We start from the raw sequence: 20201 nt of genomic DNA, 5'->3' as shown, positions 1-20201 counted from the left end.
TTGATTCGTGGGTCGTGATACTGTGGGCTTATTCTTGTTGGTGTGACGGTGTGGGTTTTGGTATTGCTAGTTTATCACTGACCTTTCGTGTGGCGGACTTGTGTGTATGTCTGTATTGTGTTGGATTCCGAGCTGTGAGCCGTAATACCTGTAGCGGAATTCCGCAGCTGCGACGGTATGTTGGCGGTCTTCTGCAATGTAATAAGCGGGTTTTACCGCCAGGGTTGTAATGAGGGCCTAAGTGTGCTGGTATTGGTTTCTCTCCTGGCCTTTTTCTTTATAATTTTAGCGTTATATGTTGACTTAGGCCATGTTGTTTATTGTCACTTCAGAATAAATAAAAATTGTTTTTTTTAAACTGCTGGGAGTCCCGGAGAAGGTGGAACAAATTGAGGCCTAGTGCAATGACCTGGGTAGCATAAGGGGTGTGGATCCTTCTAGAGAATTGGCAAGGGCAATTAGGCATAGCTATTACTAAAAAATAAAAATAAAAATAAAAACTCATTCAGCAGGACCAACAGGTGAGGGACCCACGGTCTCAACTGGAGGCATTACATTATGGCAGTGGCGAGACTGATCAATGCATTGGATTAAAGGTAGAAACGTACTTATCACTTCCTAACTCTTAGCATGCTACAGAGAGACAGGAGAGAACTGGTCCACTCCATAAAGATTAAGCCACCAAAGGAGCACAAGTAAAACTCAGCGTTGCATGAGACGAGATATCTATTGGAATGTCTTAGATGCCCACAATCCCTCTAAAAAGAGAGAGGGTATTAATCCCTCAAGTAGGAGCATGGTTGAGAATCTAAAGCCAGACCCTCAGGTCTTTAATGGAGGACAATCCTGGAGTTACATTAATGGAAGAACTAGGAACAAGAATGTAGACATTGATCAACATGGGGAAAGTCCTCCTCATGTAGTCCATAATTTTACATTGTTGGCTTGCTTTTTTTGTTTTAGCAGCTCTAGCCACAATGGGTAAGTGACTATTTCAAAGTCACTGAAAAGGTCATTACATTAAAAAATCTGACTAACGAGGTGCAAATGTTCAGCTATATTAATTTCTGATAGATGTAACGATACCTAATATTTGTGCTGCAGCACTAAGTAGCCCTCACCTGTGATCCCATCTCTATGAGATAGTGCTTAATTTGTGCTTGTTGTTTCCGGTGCTGAGCACCGGCACCTATTTTTGAGGGCCGGTGCTTATTCTTCTGCCTCAAGCATTTGCTGTGAGCAAAAGACATTTGGGAAAGACGGAGGAAGAGAAAACTGAAAAAGCGTCACAATGGGAGAGAACAAAACGCTGCAGGAGTGAGCTGAAGGAGAAGATGGCTTCAGGATTACGCTGCCTCAGTATTCCGTGCTCGCAGGTTAAATTGCAGCAGCTGCGTGTTTCAGAGGAGAGCTCTGAGCGCCGACACGTTTTTATTTACAAATTAAGCACTGCTATGCGAATATAACTCCTATATTCAAACAACGCTTATGCAGAGTCCAAGTCAAAATATGTTTTCTCATGCATGAATGTAAGCCATTACAGAAGACGACTGTGCTTGCGTAGAGTTCTATTTCACCTCCTTCAGTCTGGTGACATGAGTTTATAAATCGTCAGAAGGAAAGCATAGCAACATAAATGCACCAACAAGATTATTTTTCAGGTATGAGAAAGGCAAGAAGATACTTGTGTGTGGCATAGAGAGATTACCACCCCACAAAAAAACAAACAGGCACTGCACTGCCATACTTACATGCACGCTGGGATCTCCTCTGATACAATGTACCGACAAGTACCGGAAATGCAAAAATGTTTGTAGACATCTGGGCAACTGGCAAACATCTGGCCAAACGAAGAATTTGGAGCCTTTGTCACTGTTCAATAGAAATAATAGTTGATTTCCATTCAAAATCGATAATGTTTATGAGCATTTGGGTGGTAGGGGTAGCTTTATTTCATAAATTAAAACTTCTTTAGATTAGGTGACTATTTGGATTAGAAGTGTACCATAATTTTAGCGATGATATCTTTGACAACAATAATAGCAAAGGAAAAATCCCATGGGGCAGATTGTCTAAATACACTCCAATATCCTGAAAAATTATAGAATCCCTATGGTAATGTTTAAAACTTTAATGCATAATAAAACATATGCACACCTCATAACAGTGCCAAAACACAGACAGCCGATAAATGTAAATCATGGACACAATTAAGTCTTTGAAAACTCAAACTAACAACATGTATCATTTAGTATAATGAATGTAGTCTCCTTATAACCTCTTGAAAGGCAAGTGTGACATATTTATGACAGGTGTCGCAACAGACACAAACGACCCACTAAATTGCATAATGTGTAGCCATTGTGATTACCGTTCTCTGACTAATCTGAGCTCCACCAGTTTAAGAACTATACTCTGTTACCAGTACTCCGGTTTATGAGAATGCTGGTGCATTGAGTGCTGTACAGTTTTTTTTTTTGTGGACACTCTTGGTGATTTTCTTCATTGCTGGAACTTAATCATTGTCTCAACAATTTAACAACTCACCATAGACACACAATGATTTGAGACCAGAACACTATTCCAGAGCGGATTACACACTTCCATCAGCACCACTGTCCACTAGTCAAGTACTAAGGTAGAGCAGTGTTTCCCAAACTATGGGTCCCAACCCACTGCTGGGTCGCCAGCCAACTTTTAGTGGGTCCTGAAAGTCCAAGCATTAAATATAGATGCATTTACAATGTATATTTATATTGTTACATTTGCAGTGCTTCGAAGGCAGGTCAAATGTCAGGCTATGTCTGCAGACAAATTACTCCTTGTGTTTTTAACATAAGCATTGGGATTTATAAACTCTCGCTTTGCAGTCAGAGAAAGGAAAAGAAAAGTGAATTATGTGAATCTTGCTTCTGGGGTACAGATTGTGAAAGGAAAGGCTGTAGGATTTCTTTTTTGTAACAAATGCAAATACCTTTAGATGAACTGTACACACTTAGCAGTTCGGAAAGCAAAAATGAAGCACGTTTTTTGTAATTTTGAAGTGTGATTGTAACAGAGATTTTAATGAGATCAAAACAAATCAAGACACTTTCCTGGTTATGCCCAAATGATAAATATTCACTGAAACCTGATTTCCTCGCATCATTTGTGTGCAATATAGTTTTATCAAAAAACTGTCTCTGCAAATGCAGTGTCTATTTTAATGGAAAATGTGCTATCTGTAAATGGCAGTGCGCTATCACATGATGCTTTAGTTACATTAAGCAAAATGCCCACCTCATGTCCATTCCTCGTTTCAATTAAAGCTAGGTGGTTCGCAAACATTTGTCATGCTCAAATGCGGTCAATGGTTCTAAAGCATTTGGGAAGTACTGGGTGAAAGAACAGACTTCACTTTAGTTCCCAGTGCTTTAGTTGAACCCCCTTAGCCTTCTTTACAATGTTTTAAGTAAAGGCTCAATATTCCAAAGTGTTCAGTAGCTGTTCACACTGACAAACATCTCTTCCTCCAAGAGTTCAACACCTGAAAGTTTTTAGCAGTAGCAGTTTGCGGGGCGCTGAAGGTGTCACGGATTTGGGCAGGTCTGATCAGGACTCTGGTTGGGACACCCCTTGAGGTCACGAATATCCTAAAGAGGTAATGTACTGGGGCAGAAGAGCAGCTAAAGGTATACACGGAAAGGACAGCTATGGACAGGCACAGGAAACAGAAAAGAAAAAGCAGAGCAACCCTTTTGTAAACAAATAGGAAACAGATTACCAATGGACAAACATACTGGGGTTGTACAAAGAGTAGGGTGCAGAACCTCCCGCAGTGACAGGGAATGTCAATGCCTCTGTGCAGTTTGCTGTTACAGATAGTCACCCTGCCAGCCCCATAAAAAGGAGGCAGCAGAAGTGATTCTGGACCCTAGAGAACAAACAAGGATAGCACTTACATACACAAGACAAGCTCTTGTGGGTCCAGCTGGAAACACAGTGGAGAGTCCTGGAAAAACAGCAATAGCACACTGTCACTGTTAGGCACGAAAGACAATGTATAACACTAGACAAGAATGGGGGCTGGAATTGGCTACTGGTTTGGAATTGCCTCCTGGAAACCAGGAGCCAACCCCAGTACAAAGGAGGACACCTATACACTGGTGAAGACTAATAGAACACTTACCAGACACAAATACCAAGAGGAAACAGAAACAGAAGGGACAAACTAAGAGACAGAGGGAGGAACTGGGAACAGGCTCAGGCTGAAGCAAAGGGAGGACTAGGACTGGAAAACAGGGCGCAAACTTCTGGCTGGAACAAAGAGACAGGACTGGGAAACAGAGAGCAGGCTCTGGCTGGAACAAGCAAGGACAGGGCTGGAATACAGGGAGTAGGAATAAGCAGAAAACTGGACTTGGAAACTGAGAGCAGGTTCAGGCTGAAATAAGGCAGAAACAGGACAGAGAAACAGGGAGCAGGCTCTAGAAGAAACAAACAGGTATAAGGCTAAGAGAAAGGGAGCAGACTCTGGCTGGAACAATCAGGAGCAGGGCAGCTAAACAGGAAACAGGTTCAAACTGGAACAGAACAGGAACAAGACTGGAACTCCACCCGATAAAGGGTCTGTAACACAAAGGAATCGAACTCCAATGCACAACAAGGGATCTTGAGGAAATGGCTGCTTATAAGCAGTTCCCAGCTGCAGAAACCCCAGGTGGGATCACGTGACTGGGCTGCATAGGAGAGGTCTCAGGTGTGTGCAGTTTCAGACACTCACGACTCCTGGAGGAGAGGATCCGGTGAAAAGGAGCAACTGGATTTCTCCCTTAGAAAACAATGTAAAGCAGAATCCAGGCTTTCCTGACTACCAGGCTGTGCATTATGGGATTTGCAGTCCCAAGAAGCAAATGTAATACTGCAAAAGTATACCATGGCGAAAAGAGTTGAGACGAATGGGGAAGTATTCAATTAGTATATTGGCGCCTCCTACCCTCATTTCAGGATGTTACTAGCTTCAGAGGTGCACTGGTCAGGGTGAATACCTCTAAAAAAAACCTGTAAACCAGCAGAAAACACTGGTAAGCATGCATTTAATGTTAGCCAGGCACTCATTCAACTAGTCACCAACACTTAGTACTTTACACAGTATATGAACAATATTACATCACTTGATAATGTGTTTATTACACTGGTTTTCCAATACAAATATGTGCTCAATTGGCATCAACCATGTTTCTATGTGTCCAGACAAAGTCCAACAAATTCCATTAGTTGTTTGTACATATCCGGATCCTATTAGCTCCACATTCAAACTCCATCAAAGTAACAGTTTGATGTTCCTTAATCCAGCCAACACCTGTCTCGTCAGGGATATCTCCCATTAGACTTCATCAGGGCTGTGATAATGTATACCAAATAATTGTCTAGTATGAAGTAAACCACAAAATCTGTAGATGGTATCACTAACCATGCGGTGTTGAGTGGGTATTAATACAACATAATTGGATAAACAAAATATTCCATTCATGCTGGTTTCAAAGTAATGTTGTATACAGCTAAATGCATTAAAGTGATTATGGGCCCAACAGCTCAATAAATCAATAGTGAATAGTGCTGATGAACGAGTTACTTACCTTCGGTAACGACTTTTCTGGTGGATACATTAGCTACCTGTGGATTCCTCACCTAATGAATTCTCCCATGGCGCCAGGATTCGACGGAAATCTTCTTCCTAGTCTCTGCACGTCGACGAGGACGTCACTCTAGCCCACGCGACGCCGTCTGACGTCATACAGGCAATAAGAGGTCCTTGACGACGTGCCGACGTCAGTACCAATCATTTTTTACGTGCATGAGAACAACCAGGCAATGCAATGAAAGAGCAAGGCAACATCCCATAACATTGTAAAATACACAACATTTGCCTGAATAGCTGTAAATCTTTTATATATATATATCTCTCTCTTTTTTTTTTTTTTTAATATATATACACATCAAGTATATACACAAAGATATACACATATATACATATATATAAATATATTATATACAACATCTATTGCACCCTCGAAGACCAAGAGGAGCGCACTCAAGGATTACTTGGTAAGACCAGAAAGGCAACGGGGAGGCGGGTGGGACCGTGAGGAATCCACAGGTAGCTAATGTATCCACCAGAAAAGTCGTTACCGAAGGTAAGTAACTCGTTCTTCTGATGGATACAACTACCTGTGGATTCCTCATCTAATGAATAGAGTCCCAAAGCAGTACCACGCCTGGCGGTGGGTGCCTAAATGGTCAAACCAAGAAATCCTGCAGCACTGACCGTGCAAAATGGCCGTCCCTTCTAACCTCAGAATCCAAACAGTAATGTTTTGCAAAAGTGTGAAGGGACGACCAAGTTGCGGCCTTGCAGATGTCGACCACAGGAACACCTCTGGCCAAGGCCGAAGTGGCCGACTTAGCTCTGGTGGAATGAGCTCTAATGCCCTCAGGAGGATCCTTCTTTGCCAAAGAGTAACAGATTTTAATGCAAAGAACAACCCACCTGGATAGTGTTCTCTTGTGGACTGTCTTTCCTCTCCTCTTGCCCACGTATCCAATAAACAGCTGATCCTCCAGCCTGAAATCCTTTGTTCTATCAATAAAGAAGCTCAACGCCCTCTTTGGGTCCAGACGGTGCAGTCTTTCTTCCTCTTTGGAAGGATGAGGCGGAGGATAGAACGTGGACAAAGTAATTGCCTGAGCCAAATGGAAAGGTGAAACAACCTTCGGGAGGAAAGCAGCCTTGGTCCTCAACACCACCTTATCCCCATAAAAAGTTGTATAAGGAGGTTTTACTGATAAGGCCTGCAACTCACTCACTCTCCTTGCTGATGTTATAGCTATCAGGAAGACTGTTTTTAAAAACAAATACCTTAAGGGGCAAGAATGCATAGGTTCAAAAGGGGACCCCATAAGGAAAGTCAGGACCAAGGACAAATCCCATTGCGGCATAACGAATGGTTTTGGAGGATATTTATTTAGAAGACCTTTCAAGAATCTGATAACAATAGGGGATTTAAATAAAGATGGTTGGTCTGGAAGACATATGAAGGCTGACAAGGCCGATAAATAACCCTTAATGGTAGCCACTGCACAACCTTTCTGCGCTAGAGACAGAGCAAAAGACAAAATGTCCGATAGATGAGCATGTAAGGGATCAATCTGCCTCTCTCCACACCACGCAACAAATTTAGACCATCTATTAGCGTAGATAGATTTAGTGGAGTGTCGCCTGGCCGCTAATATAACATCCACTACCTCAGGCGGGAGAGAGAAGGAACTCAGGTTGCCCCGTTCAATCTCCAGGCATGTAGGTGCAAACTCTGGAGGTTGGGGTGTAAAACCTGCCCCTGCGACTGCGAGAGGAGGTCTGCCCTGAGAGGGAGACGGAGCGGAGGGCACATTGAGAGTTGGAGAAGGTCGGAGTACCATACCCTCCTTGGCCAATCCGGAGCTATTAGGATGACTGGAGCCCGGTCCTGGCGAATCTTCCTCAATACTCGAGGAATCAAGGGTATGGGAGGAAACGCGTTAAGCAACTGGCCGCACCAGGTTATTTGAAACGCGTCCCCCAACGCTCCCTGCATCGGATACTGGAGACTGCAGAATAACGGACAATGCGCGTTCTCTCGAGTGGCAAACAGATCTACCCGAGGAAACCCCCACCTCTGGAAGATTAAACGGACTTGATCTGGATGGAGACGCCACTCGTGGTCTGCCGAGAATTGGCGACTGAGACTGTCCGCACGCACGTTTAAGACTCCGGCCAGATGGTTTGCTATCAAGCAAATCTGATGGTCCTTTGTCCAGGACCATAGTCGAAGAGCTTCTCTGCAGAGAAGGTACGACCCTACTCCTCCCTGCTTGTTAATGTACCACATCGTGGTAGTATTGTCCGTTAGAACCTGTACCGACTGACCACGAAGGGAAGGGAGGAAGGCCTTGAGAGCCAGACGTACAGCCCGCAACTCTAACAGATTGATGTGAAACATCTGTTCCTCTGGAGACCAAAGGCCTTTGATCTCCAGATCCCCCAGATGAGCTCCACACCCTAGAGTGGAAGCATCCGTTATGACTGTGGCCACTGGTGGCGACTGCTCGAACGGCTTTCCTTGTGAAAGATTGTTGCTTGCAATCCACCACTTCAAATCCACAGCAGCATCTCTGGAGATCTTGACAGTACTCTCTAGATCCCCTTTGTGTTGAGACCACTGCCTTCGGAGGCACCACTGAAGAGCCCTCATGTGCCAGCGAGCATGCGTGACCAACAGAATGCAGGAGGCAAACAGACCAAGCAGACGAAGGACCTTGAGGACTGGAACTACCGCTCCATTTCGAAACATTGGAACCAAATCCTGAATATCTTGAATCCGCTGAGGCGGAGGAAAGGCCCGACCCAATGTTGTATCCAGTACTGCCCCTATGAACAGGAGGCGCTGAGAGGGCTCTAGGTGAGATTTGGGCTCTTTCACCGAAAAACCCAGGTCGAACAACAACTGGGTTGTTGACTGCAGATGATGCGACACAAGCTCCGGGGACTTGGCTTTGATCAACCAGTCGTCCAAGTAAGGGAATACTGCTATCCCCTTCCTTCTGAGTTCTGCCGCAACCACCGACATCACCTTCGTGAAGACTCGAGGTGCTGAAGTAAGACCAAACGGAAGGACCGCAAACTGATAGTGCTGCGATCCCACCACAAACCGGAGATACTTCCTGTGTGACTTGAGTATCGGGATATGAAAGTAAGCATCCTGCAAGTCGACAGACACCATCCAGTCTTCCTTGTTCAACGCCAAAAGCACCTGTGCTAGGGTCAGCATCTTGAACTTTTCCTGCTTGAGGAACCAATTCAAGATCCTCAGGTCCAGGATTGGTCTCAAACGACCATCCTTCTTGGGAATCAGGAAATACCTTGAGTAACATCCTCGACCCCTTTCCTGCTCTGGGACCAACTCCACCGCGCCCTTTGAAAGGAGGGCTTGTACCTCCTGTTCTAGCAACAGGAGGTGTTCTTCTGAACAATAAGAAGGGCGGGGCGGGATGAGGGGCGGGAACTCCCGAAAGGGAAGGGTGTAGCCTTTTCCCACAATACTGAGAACCCAAGTGTCCGTTGTAACAGTCTTCCATTTGGCGAGAAAATGCTGTAATCTTCCCCCTACAGGAGAGGAGTGAGTGGGGAATGGTGGAAGCCTAAGGCTGCTTCCCCTGCTGCACCCCGCCAGAGGATGAGGAAGAGGCAGAGTGCTGCTGAGATGCTCCTCTGGTGCGGACCCTACCTCTCCCTCTAAAAGATCTATAGGGATGGGAAGAGGCAGGTTGCTGATATCTTCCCCGAAAGGAAGAGGAGGAAGAGCCACGCCCAAATCCACGAAACCTCCTGAAAAATCTGGAAGAGGCCGTGGAAGAAGGAGTTTGGAGCCCTAACGACTTAGCCGTGGCCCTGCTCTCCTTAAAACGTTCCAAGGCCGAATCAGCCTTGGCTCCAAACAGTTTGTCCCCATCAAACGGGAGATCCAACAATGTGGACTGTACATCCGCAGAAAAGCCCGAGTTACGGAGCCAGGCCTGCCTCCTTGCCACCACAGTTGTGCCCATTGCTCTCGCCACCGAGTCGGTCGTATCCAGTCCAGTCTGGATAATCTGGGTCGCAGCAGCCTGGGCATTTGAAACAACGTCCAAAAGACCCTGGGGAAGCTCTGTAAATGATGAGGAAATGTCATCCATCAGAGCATGAATATACCTCCCCAGGATACAGGTTGCGTTGGTGGCCTTCAACGCCAGACTACAGGACGAAAAAATCTTCTTGGACTGCGCCTCCAGTTTCTTTGAATCTCTGTCCCCAGGCACCGTCAGGAAAGAACCAGGCGCTGACTTGGATGAACAGGAGGCCTGCACCACCAAGCTCTCCGGCGTAGGGTGCCCAGACAGAAAACCAGGGTCAGTTGGAGCCGCCCGATACCTCCTGGCCACGGCCCTGTGAACTGCTGGGGAAGATGCCGGCCTCTTCCACACCTCTAACACCGGATCCAGCAGAGCGTCATTAAATGGCAAAAGAGGCTCTGCCGCAGCTGAGGCCGGATGTAGCACCTCTGTTAGAAGGTTTTGTTTTGCCTCCATCACCGGCAAAGGCAGGTCCAAAAAACTAGCTGCCTTCCGTACCACTGCGTGAAAGGAAGCAGCCTCCTCAGTATATTCTCCCGGGGACGAAAGATCCCACTCAGGGGAAGTGTCCAGCCCACTGGCCGACTCCAGACCACGCAGCCCATCACCCGAGTCCTCTAGCTCTCCTTCTTCCAGGGCTCGTTGGTACTCCTGCTCTTCTAATACACGGAGAGCACGTCTCCTCGAATGAAGCCGTTGCTCAATACGCGGAGTCGACAATGCCTCCGCCGAAGTCGAAGATCGGCGCCGATCTTCAGAAGCCACCGACGCCGCGTCCGGCGCCACAGGTAACTTCGGCGCCGACGAAAGAGCAGTCGAAGCAGATGGACCCACCGGAGTCACAGGCCGAAATCCCGACGTCGACGGGATGGAAATCCCCGGGGCCAATCCCTCTGAAGCCACCGGAGCGGCCACCGGCGCCGACACCGGCGCCGAGCCCACGTTCCCAAAAGGGAGAAAGGGCATAAAGGGTGCCGGCCGAAGAGGCGCAGGATCACCCAATGAAAAGGCCAAAGGCCCAGCCGGAGCACCCCCTGGAGCCATCTGTTGGAAGATGGCATACATTGCATTCAAGAATGCGGAACTATCGGCTCCAGGGGTGGGAAAAGCCGGATACTGGGGTGCCTGTCTCGGATGCGACCCCGACGCGGGCCTCGACGCCGGAGATAACACCTGAGGCTCCAATACCTCAATCACCGACGCCTGTCCAGGTGAAGTCGGAGACGCCGGAGAGGGCAACGGCGTCGAAGGATGAGGCGTAACCGTGGGACTGATCTCCCATGTCCTTCGGCGCCGATCCGAAGACCTGGAACGAGTCTCCTTGCTCGAATGACGCCGAGATTCTCTACGGCGCCGGGAGTCTCGATGACGCCGATGTCTTGGCGAAGAAGACTTCTTGTGATGCTTCTCTTTCGATTTCGCCATAAACAGCTTCGCCTCACGTTCCTTGAGGGCCTTTGGATTCATGTGCTGGCATGAATCACAAGTCGAGACGTCGTGGTCGGAGCTCAAACACCAAAGGCAGTCGGAATGAGGATCCGTCACTGACATCTTGCCTCCACACTCACGACAAGGCTTGAATCCAGACTTTCTCTGCGACATTATTACCACAGCGAAAAACTACGCAGCAAAAATACACTGTAACCACAAAAGTAACAGTTGCTCCCTCGAAGATAACCGTTTCGAATGCACGGAAAAAAGGGAACTGACGTCGGCACGTCGTCGAGGACCTCTTATTGCCTGTATGACGTCAGACGGCGTCGCGTGGGCTAGAGTGACGTCCTCGTCGACGTGCAGAGACTAGGAAGAAGATTTCCGTCGAATGCTGGCGCCATGGGAGAATTCATTCGGTGAGGAATCCACAGGTAGTTGTATCCATCAGAAAGTCATGATAATGTGTCTTCTCTTAGCCAAGCAGTGCAAATCCTTTATCCACACAAAACACCCATGTGACCAGTGCCAATGATTCAAATACACTAACCTGCATATCTCCAATGATTATTCATTCCCAAGTAAAGCTCCTCTGATTGTTATGTTTCTAGTTCATAAATAGTTCGCCCATAGTGTACATCTTTATTTGTAGTCCATCTGTCTGAAGTGTCAAATAATTTATTTTGAATTATCATGAAAGATGACTGCCATTAACTCACCGATCTCATTAACTCAGAATCAACCAAAGTAAATATTTCCAAAAAGTTATGCGCTTCTCAGTAATCAGATTAATCACAACAACATAGCTGTGTATGTCAAAATCGCTACAAAAAAAATAGCTACAAAAATCAAGGCCGGGGTGGATAATCATAATGTACACATCACTACTGATTCGTTACTTAACTAAACCAATATTATCACTGTCACAGAACTTAAAACCGCTTTGCGTACCTACTAACAGTCAAGCAGTCACCAAATTGCTCAGTGTAATCATGAGCCCGTTTTCGTCAAAGTTTAGTGCTCCAATCAAGCCATTCCCACTTACCTTCATGTGGCCGCTACTGTGTCTCTCTAATGGGTAATGTCAGATTAGAGTATGCTCATCACTGAGCGCATCGAGCACCCAAGTTTAAATACCCGCGTCACCACGCAACGCGCAGTTTTCAGTGCCCCGTTTAACTACGTAACACTTCAGTCTCCCTGTCTGTTTCCCCGGCAAGGAGATAGAAAGAGAACTCAATCATCTATGCTGCTATCTCTGTATAGGGTATATTAACCTCACTTCCTTATAAGTTGTAACTAGTTATATCAAATACCCTCCTATAGCAACAATAATGTTATTTGAATACAGTAAAAGATAGTCATACATCACTCTGTTGCACAAGACTGGGCATACATTTTACATGCCATAGATTTTTTTACCCTAATTACTATTTGAGAACCGTGATCACATACCAGAAAGAATTTTGTTAATTTAACCATCTCTTGTGTATAAAAAACATCAATAAGACAATGTCAGAATATCCAAAATTTCTTCAACCAATCCATCAGTGTTAATATCTTTTGTTATACATCTATTGTTTCACTAGCTAATTCCCAATATACTAGATATATGTATATATGCATCGTAGGCTTCAAGATTTGTAAACTCAAATCCAAAATCATAGTGTGCTCATTTACTACTCTTCAGAGTTTTCTTGGGAATCTGGTTTACGTTCCTAGGAAATATTCCAACTCATGGTCTGTATTCAAACCCAACTCCACCGCCTGTAATTTCAGAATCCATAGAGACTCCCTAAGTCTCAACTGAAGTTCCCTATTACCACCCCTAGGGTCCGTTGGAATATGTTCTAAACCAAAAAATTCGATTTTTGCTTGAGTACAAGACATTAGATGTTGTACTATTGGATATCTCTCGCCCATTTGTTTCAACGCCCTCAAATGTTCACCAATCCTTATTCTTAATGTGTGTATTGTGCTGCCCACATATATATATATATATATATATATATATATATATATATATATATATATATATATATATATACGTTCACATTTGCATTTAATAATGTAAATAACATATTTAGTCACAAGTCATGTGTGATCTTAATTGGTACACATTTCCACCCCAATCTACATATTACGTAATGCCGTGACAAGCCCATTTACAAACACCACAATGTCCACAGTTATACAAACCTAGGTTCTTTGCTGTGAGACAGTTTGCTTTGTTTTTGGGTCTTGGGTAGGTCCGACACAGAAGGTTCTTCAATGACCTTCCTCTTCTACACGTAAATGACGGACCTGACGATGTAAAGTTGTTCAGCATGTGATATTTTAACCCGACACCAGGAAGAGATTAAACAAATAAAAGCAAGGAAGCTAAAAAGAGATGAGTGGGACTATTTGAATGGGAGAGTCTTTACCTTTGCTAGGAAATATGATCATCTAACGAGGGAGACCAATATGAAGCGCTCTCCTAGTACTTCCTTGAGTTCTGTGACATCCTCAGGGGTAGTGAGATAACTCGTGAGAGTGATAACAATAGAGGTAAAGCAAATACCAGAGTAGATCCAGGTGACGGGAGCTCTTTTTTACAAGAAATGTTAAGAATAAAACAAGGGAACCGACAACAAAAAAGAGAGGTAATAGGAAAACCAGGAGGGGGACATAGAGGGAGGAAACAACAAACAGAGGAGAGGCATGAAAATGAGGTCTTGGGACAGGAAGACACAGGGACAATGACGGAACTGCAAATGAATGTAACTAATTAATCTAGTAAGCACCTATCTGGAGATGCAATCTCCTTGCTCAGCAAGGGTTTAGGCTTTTGCCCCACAAATAAGGGAGACCTGTGTAGACAGCAAAACTTATGAGAATCAGAGGAGCTTTACTTGGGAATGAATAATCATTGGAGATATGCAGGTTAGTGTATTTGAAACATTGGCACTGGTCACATGTTTTTTTTGTGTGTATAAAGGATGTCCACTGCTTGGCTAAGAGAAGACACATTAGAATGACTATCAGCACTATTCATTATCGATTTATTGAGTTGTTGGGCACATAATCACTTTAATGCATTTAGCTGTATACAACATTACTTTGAAACCCGCATGAACGGAATATTTTGTTTATCCAATCATGTTGTATTAATACCCACTCAACACCGCATGGTGAGTGATACCATCTACAGATTTTGTGGTTTACTTTATACTAAACAATTATTTGTTATACATTATCACAGCCCTAATGAAATCTAGTGGGAGATATCCCTGACGAAACACGTGTTGGCTGGATTAAGGAACATCATACTGTTACTTTGATGGAGTTTGAATGTGGAGCTAATAGGATCTGGATATGTACAAGCAACTAATGGAATTTGTTGGACTTTGTCTGGACACATAGAAACACGGTTGATGCCAATTGAGCACATATTTGTATTGGAAAACCAATGTAATAAACACATTATCAAATGATGTAATATTGCTCATATACTGTGTAAAGTACTAAGTGTTGGTGACTAGTTGGATGAGTGACTGGCTAACATTACATGGCAAAAAGAGAAAAAATATAGTCAGCAAGGGACTCTACATAAGTGTTCAAGGTGATTCCCAAGCTTCCGACAGTCCCCTTACGGCACCCCCTTGAAAGGTGACGACCGAGTCGTAACAGAAGTGGCGGGGCAACGCATGCTGACAGGGGCCTTGGAAGGGAATAAACATTTATTTAGTTTATTAAAACGAATAAAACACTTACCTTTCCCCCATGCCGCACTGCTCCTCTCCGACGCCGGATGCTGCAGCCACAGGCTCTGAGGCTGCCCTGCGCCAATCCTGACGCTGCTCAGAGCAGCATCAGGATTGGCTGGGAGCACCCAGTCAGGGCGCTACCAGGCAGACTGGGAGCCTGTGCAGGCCCTGAGTGCCATGTGCACATGTGTATGGCCGGCTGACCAAAAACACATGTGCTCTGAGGGGGGAGTGCTGTGCACTCCCCCTCAGTGCACATCAACCCCATGGCCCCACCCCCTTTATCAGAAAGCTATCATAAACAAAGTTTACCTGGTAAAGGTTTTACTGCTGCTGGTGGACGCTCCTCTGCCCAAACGGAGGAGCCACCACTGATTTTAACACCTCACAGACCTTATTCACTGAAGGGAAACTGATAGGATGCAAAACAGCTCCCATTTGGATACAATTGTTTTACATTTTTTACATCATCCGTTCTTTCACGAACTTGAATTCAAACATATGAGTCATAAGAGCTTGCATAATCTATGGGGACGGACAATAATTTAACCCGCTAATCAAGCAGTTTAGACAAACAATTCAGTGTAAAAACAATATTTAATGATCTCATATTTCCAAAAGCCTTAGATATAATATGGTTATTTTTGCAGCACCACACAAGCTAACATTACAGATTCGGCTATTTTAAAATCATTTAGCATCACTAAGCAGGCTCCTGCTTTATGGCAAACAGAATGAGCTTAAATAAATTTTCAGGAACAAGTTGCGGCACATGAGAGATGTGGGGGGTCATTTAGTAATTCTGTGGAAGTCGATTTTTCAAGTCCATACAGTGTTAAAAGGGCTAGCCTGATGCACAACTATAAATATTTATAACTGTTGTGTGACCTCTGAAAGCTTGTGAAATAGTGGATATTTTCTTGAAAGCTTTGATTTATTGGCAATAAATTCCCTTGATTTTAACCGCACAGATGCCACCGGAAATGGCCAGTGATTCTGATAAGCATTTTAGGATATTGAGGTAAATGGCCTGAAGGGATAACTATGTTTTTTTTTAATTAACATGTAATCTCTATTTGAAACCATTTTAATGAACTATAGCAATTTTGATCATGAATATAATCAGTGAAAATGGCCCACTGTCATGGCAACTGTTCTTGCTATAAAGGTATGAACGCTTTAAGTAAGTATCCACTATAATCTTATTGGGATCAAAATCAGCTTTGCATTTCATTACAAAGTTAGCTCCAAATTTTATTTATCTTCATGATGGCACCAGGAGAATTTGCTGAACAGCCCCACAGCTATCTAAGGCAATTCTAAAATGAAAGTCACTCAAATGTTTCCTCCAATTTAGTCTTCTATTTCCTAACACAAGATATAACCATCAGACAGAAAGCTACGCAAAGAACGTAACAGAAATCCAAACTAGTTTCAAAATTCAAACACGTCAGACCCTTCCCCCTCAAGTTCAATTAAGTGCTGCAGGGTCCATCACATAACAGTGCTTCACTGACAATACCAACTGGAACTGGAGAGAAATTCTAAATCTAACAAGTCTGCCATTTCAAGTAGAACTATGCACCAACAACATCTTCTCAAGAGACAATAAGGAAACAACCTATTTGCTGGTTCGGACATTTATCCCTTAAACAGGGCAATGAGGACTGTGACCTTCTCGGACAATGGCATGTCAAGAGCTAGTCATTCTAACCCATTTCAAAGATCCTAATGTCATGTTCCAAAAAAATCTATCTCCATTTTATGTTGATGGATAAAGACACCTCTAAATCAATGGTGAGCCAGGTTATCTATCTTATCACCCTGACACAATTACATGGGTGGGGAGGGGGTTGGGTTGTCCATTTTCATTAAGTGGTTTGTAAAAATGCGAGAAATTGTGTTTTGCTTTTGTGCTACTGTTATTTCCAATGCCACAGGGCCTGCTGTTAACCATGTTATTACTGAGAGAGTATTTGTTTTAAAAAATGCTACTTATTTGTGTGTGCTTACATTAGCATAGCCAGGCCTCAAGTTAACGTAACTGGGTATCAGACTGCCTGTACAGAATTGCACTTTAGCAATTTCAAAAAGAAATGCTGTTTTATTCTTTACATTTAAAAGGACTGCTGGAGGTCTTTTTCCATTAACATAAAATAGTTGAAAAAGGATTCATTTTGTGTTGCAGCTTCTCATAATGTATTTAACATAACATAGAAAAGGGACTGGATGAACGAACCAAAGATTTGTCACCGGGTGCTCCTTCACGTTTGTACAGTTTTCTTTACTGGGGAAATGTCAACAATTTGGCCGACGAGCAAGAGCTCCTGTAAGAGCTCCCAGGCCTGGGATCGTAATAGGTATGGAAATTCCAGAGAGGCCCCATCCATGAACTTTATGCCCCTAACAGGACTTTGGAACGGGAAGCAAGAAAGATCATTACAATGAAGAACAACAATGAAGACACAAGGTAAACATCCTCAAATCAGCTCAACGAGGGTAAAGCCATTTTTGGGGAAGGCTCAAACAGGAGCACGGATTCTGGGAACCCGGGATGCAAGGCTTGGAGCACTCCAGGGTCACCCAGCACTCACATAAGAGAACCCAGTGAGTCCCAAATAGCCCTAGGTACCTTAGTTCCCAGCTTATCTATGACATAAATTAGAGCGTGACTTAATGGTGATGTCTGCATTTATGAATCAGAAGCTGCAATGTGCAGTAGAAGTTTGTCGTTGATCTGAGGTAACCTATGGAGGTTGTGGAGAACGGAGATGTTGGGAGCAAGCTGTATAATGGACAAAGGGGTATAGCACGCTCAACATGGAATGGTGAGGGTGATGACTCTGGGCCTATCCAGACACTAGGAGACAGGAAGAGAGCACCAACGGGTAAAGGAGATACCCATTTGCAGCAAGAGTGGAAGATATATAGAGGATAACAGTGGCATAGGCTTCCTGCTCCAATCTGATGAAGGAAAGCTGACCCTCTCACAGCACAGGATACTAAAGGTGAGAGTTTCAGGGGTCATTTTGATGCTTGCCTTCTCGCCAGCACAACAGAATTACACCAGGCTTCAAAAATGGCCGAAGCTTAAATAAATGGTGACAGAAAGAGAACTTTCATCTGAAACAATACACTCAAATGAAGGTGACCATCTTTGGGTGGAGATCTTAGCCTACCCCTTGCACCAAAAAGAGAGAGGACTGAATTCTCATCCTACAAAGACAGCGTTTCTTCCCAAGGCAGCCGGATTGTAATAAGCAAATTAACAATCCTGCTTGTTTCAAAATCTCTCAAAATTACAGTTTAAGGGGAAGTCGAAGCCCTACAGAAAACAAATCCACTCCCAAAGTACTCGCCATCCAACAAGATCCCAACCCATAATGGCCTCCTGTAGGGTAAAAATAAGTGGGTGAGGGGGATCTGATTCACACCTCACCTCGATCCTGGTTCCTCGTGTTGCCCCCTGAGCCCCACAACAAGGAGCTTCCCACATGCTAGCTCCACTCACAGCCAAAGGTTCCCCACCATATAACATCCTTATTACAGCTGTACAATGTAACTGTTTCACCAGGAAGGTCAGATGTTGGTTGTTTTTTTGTTTGTTTTCTGATTTTCATGGGGATGATTAACAGATCAGTTGTGCCTACCTCAATGATTTGTTTCCAGGCACCTTCCACTGGGTCCCCCTGACGGACCACACATCACTTGTTCGAGGTGGGGTTTTGCAAGTATTGGACTTGGACCAGAGCGGTCCCAACTTGTTTAAACAGCGCTTCTCTCCTTTAGGGATATACCACATTACTATTAATAAGTCATTCCAGCAAATTTATAATTGATTTGCCAGAAAAGTATCAACTGTTCCAACAGCAGAAAACCATCTCCAAGTGGAGAAACCCTTTCCAAGATGGCAGCCTGAATTTACCGCTCTGAGCGACTGACCACTCCTGTGGCCTGTCATGTTCGGTCTCCGACCTAGATGATCCTCTGAGAGGAACTACTGAGGTTTTACTTTCTATGTTTCACAGCCTGAGTCTGGAGCTGCCAGGGTGTTGTGAAGCCATTTTTTCTACAGTAGTTATTTTAGCAAACTAGGCTTGCAGCGGTGCACTTTAACTTAGATATATTTCATTCAGCTTCGTTTTTATTACTTTAACAATAGCCACATTTGTGGTCTTATTTTATTTTCTTATCTACCTTGTTGTGTAGCCATTTTAGTTATAGCTTCAGACACATTATTTTAGCAAACTATGCCTGCCGGTGTGCACTTTAACCTAGACATATTTTATTCTTCATTTTATTATTTTAACAATAGCCACATTTGCGGTCTTTTTTTTTTTTTTCTCTAGCTAGCTGTTCTTTGCCTAGGCCAGAACTGCATTCTTAAACAAGACATTCCTTTCACTCTGTGTTTTTCTCAAGGCTGCAGTAAGACAGGTTGCCGGCAAAGGTGGTACACTTTGTCTCTAATGTTCACAGAAACATACACACTCTTATGTGGGGATTCTTTCTTGGAACATCAACTGTTTTATTATAAAAACACTACTTTTACCCATGTACATTTGAGGGAGATTCCAGCCAGGTGACCATGACTGTAAGCCGATTGCTGAGTGCTTTGCTGCAGCTGCTTAACGTGACTACAGGCCTCTTGCTCAAGGATGAGGGATGATGTCTTCCCCGGGGAACCTGAAGGGCAGAATTAGAGCTTAACATGCTGTGCTTTATCATAGCCTAGGTAGGACTATTCTTAACGATCATAGTGACAATATGGTAGTGTTATTTTTATACTTTACTCTCATTGTCACAATTTTAATCCTGTCATGTTTCATCGTCTTAGTTATTCCATTACATGCTTTATTATCTAAGATGCAGTTACTTCAATAAAACCTTATTGAAGTATATTCTGCCTCTGATTGTCCTTCCATATGCGCGACTAATGTAACTGAGAGAAACGGATGAGATCTGAGTGACCACGATTATCCTGAGGAGTCAATTGTGTCATGCGCTCATTTGCCTAATCATCCCTGCTCTAGATTGAAGATGAGGCACTGCTAGTTAGCTGGAACAAAACCTGCATTAGGCCGACAGGTGTCACCTGTAGTGGGTTCAGACTCAGTCCCCACAGTGCAAGTGATTCTGTTGCCCAAATCCAGTAGTCTCATTAGAATAATGAGCCTACGCGACATGGCGCCACCAACGTTTCGTAAGACACTCATTTTCGGGACCTCCTGAGTATCTCTGACTCACTACATGCAAAGACACCTTTACCAGTACTATATACAGAGACGTCCGTGGTATTGTGGATTTTCCTCTACAGCTAAGTAGGGAGTACCT

The 20201-nt window shown here is 44.1% G+C and overlaps 1 protein-coding gene across 3 annotated transcripts in view; it reads right to left on the bottom strand.

Annotated features, from left to right (window-relative positions):
- LOC138302123 (probetacellulin-like) overlaps positions 1-20201 on the bottom strand; it is a 525314-nt gene that overhangs the window by 229215 nt on the left and 275898 nt on the right. For all 3 annotated transcript variants that reach the window (XM_069242495.1, XM_069242497.1, XM_069242496.1), the window contains exon 4: positions 1752-1872. In XM_069242495.1, coding sequence (XP_069098596.1) covers positions 1752-1872 — 121 coding nt within the window. The remainder of the gene's footprint in view (positions 1-1751; positions 1873-20201) is intronic.

The sequence above is a fragment of the Pleurodeles waltl genome, chromosome 6, assembly GCF_031143425.1.
Source record: "Pleurodeles waltl isolate 20211129_DDA chromosome 6, aPleWal1.hap1.20221129, whole genome shotgun sequence".
Taxonomy (NCBI): Eukaryota; Metazoa; Chordata; class Amphibia; order Caudata; family Salamandridae; genus Pleurodeles; species Pleurodeles waltl.
Note: the sequence above shows the minus strand (reverse complement) of the source record. Positions and strands in the feature narration are given on the sequence as shown.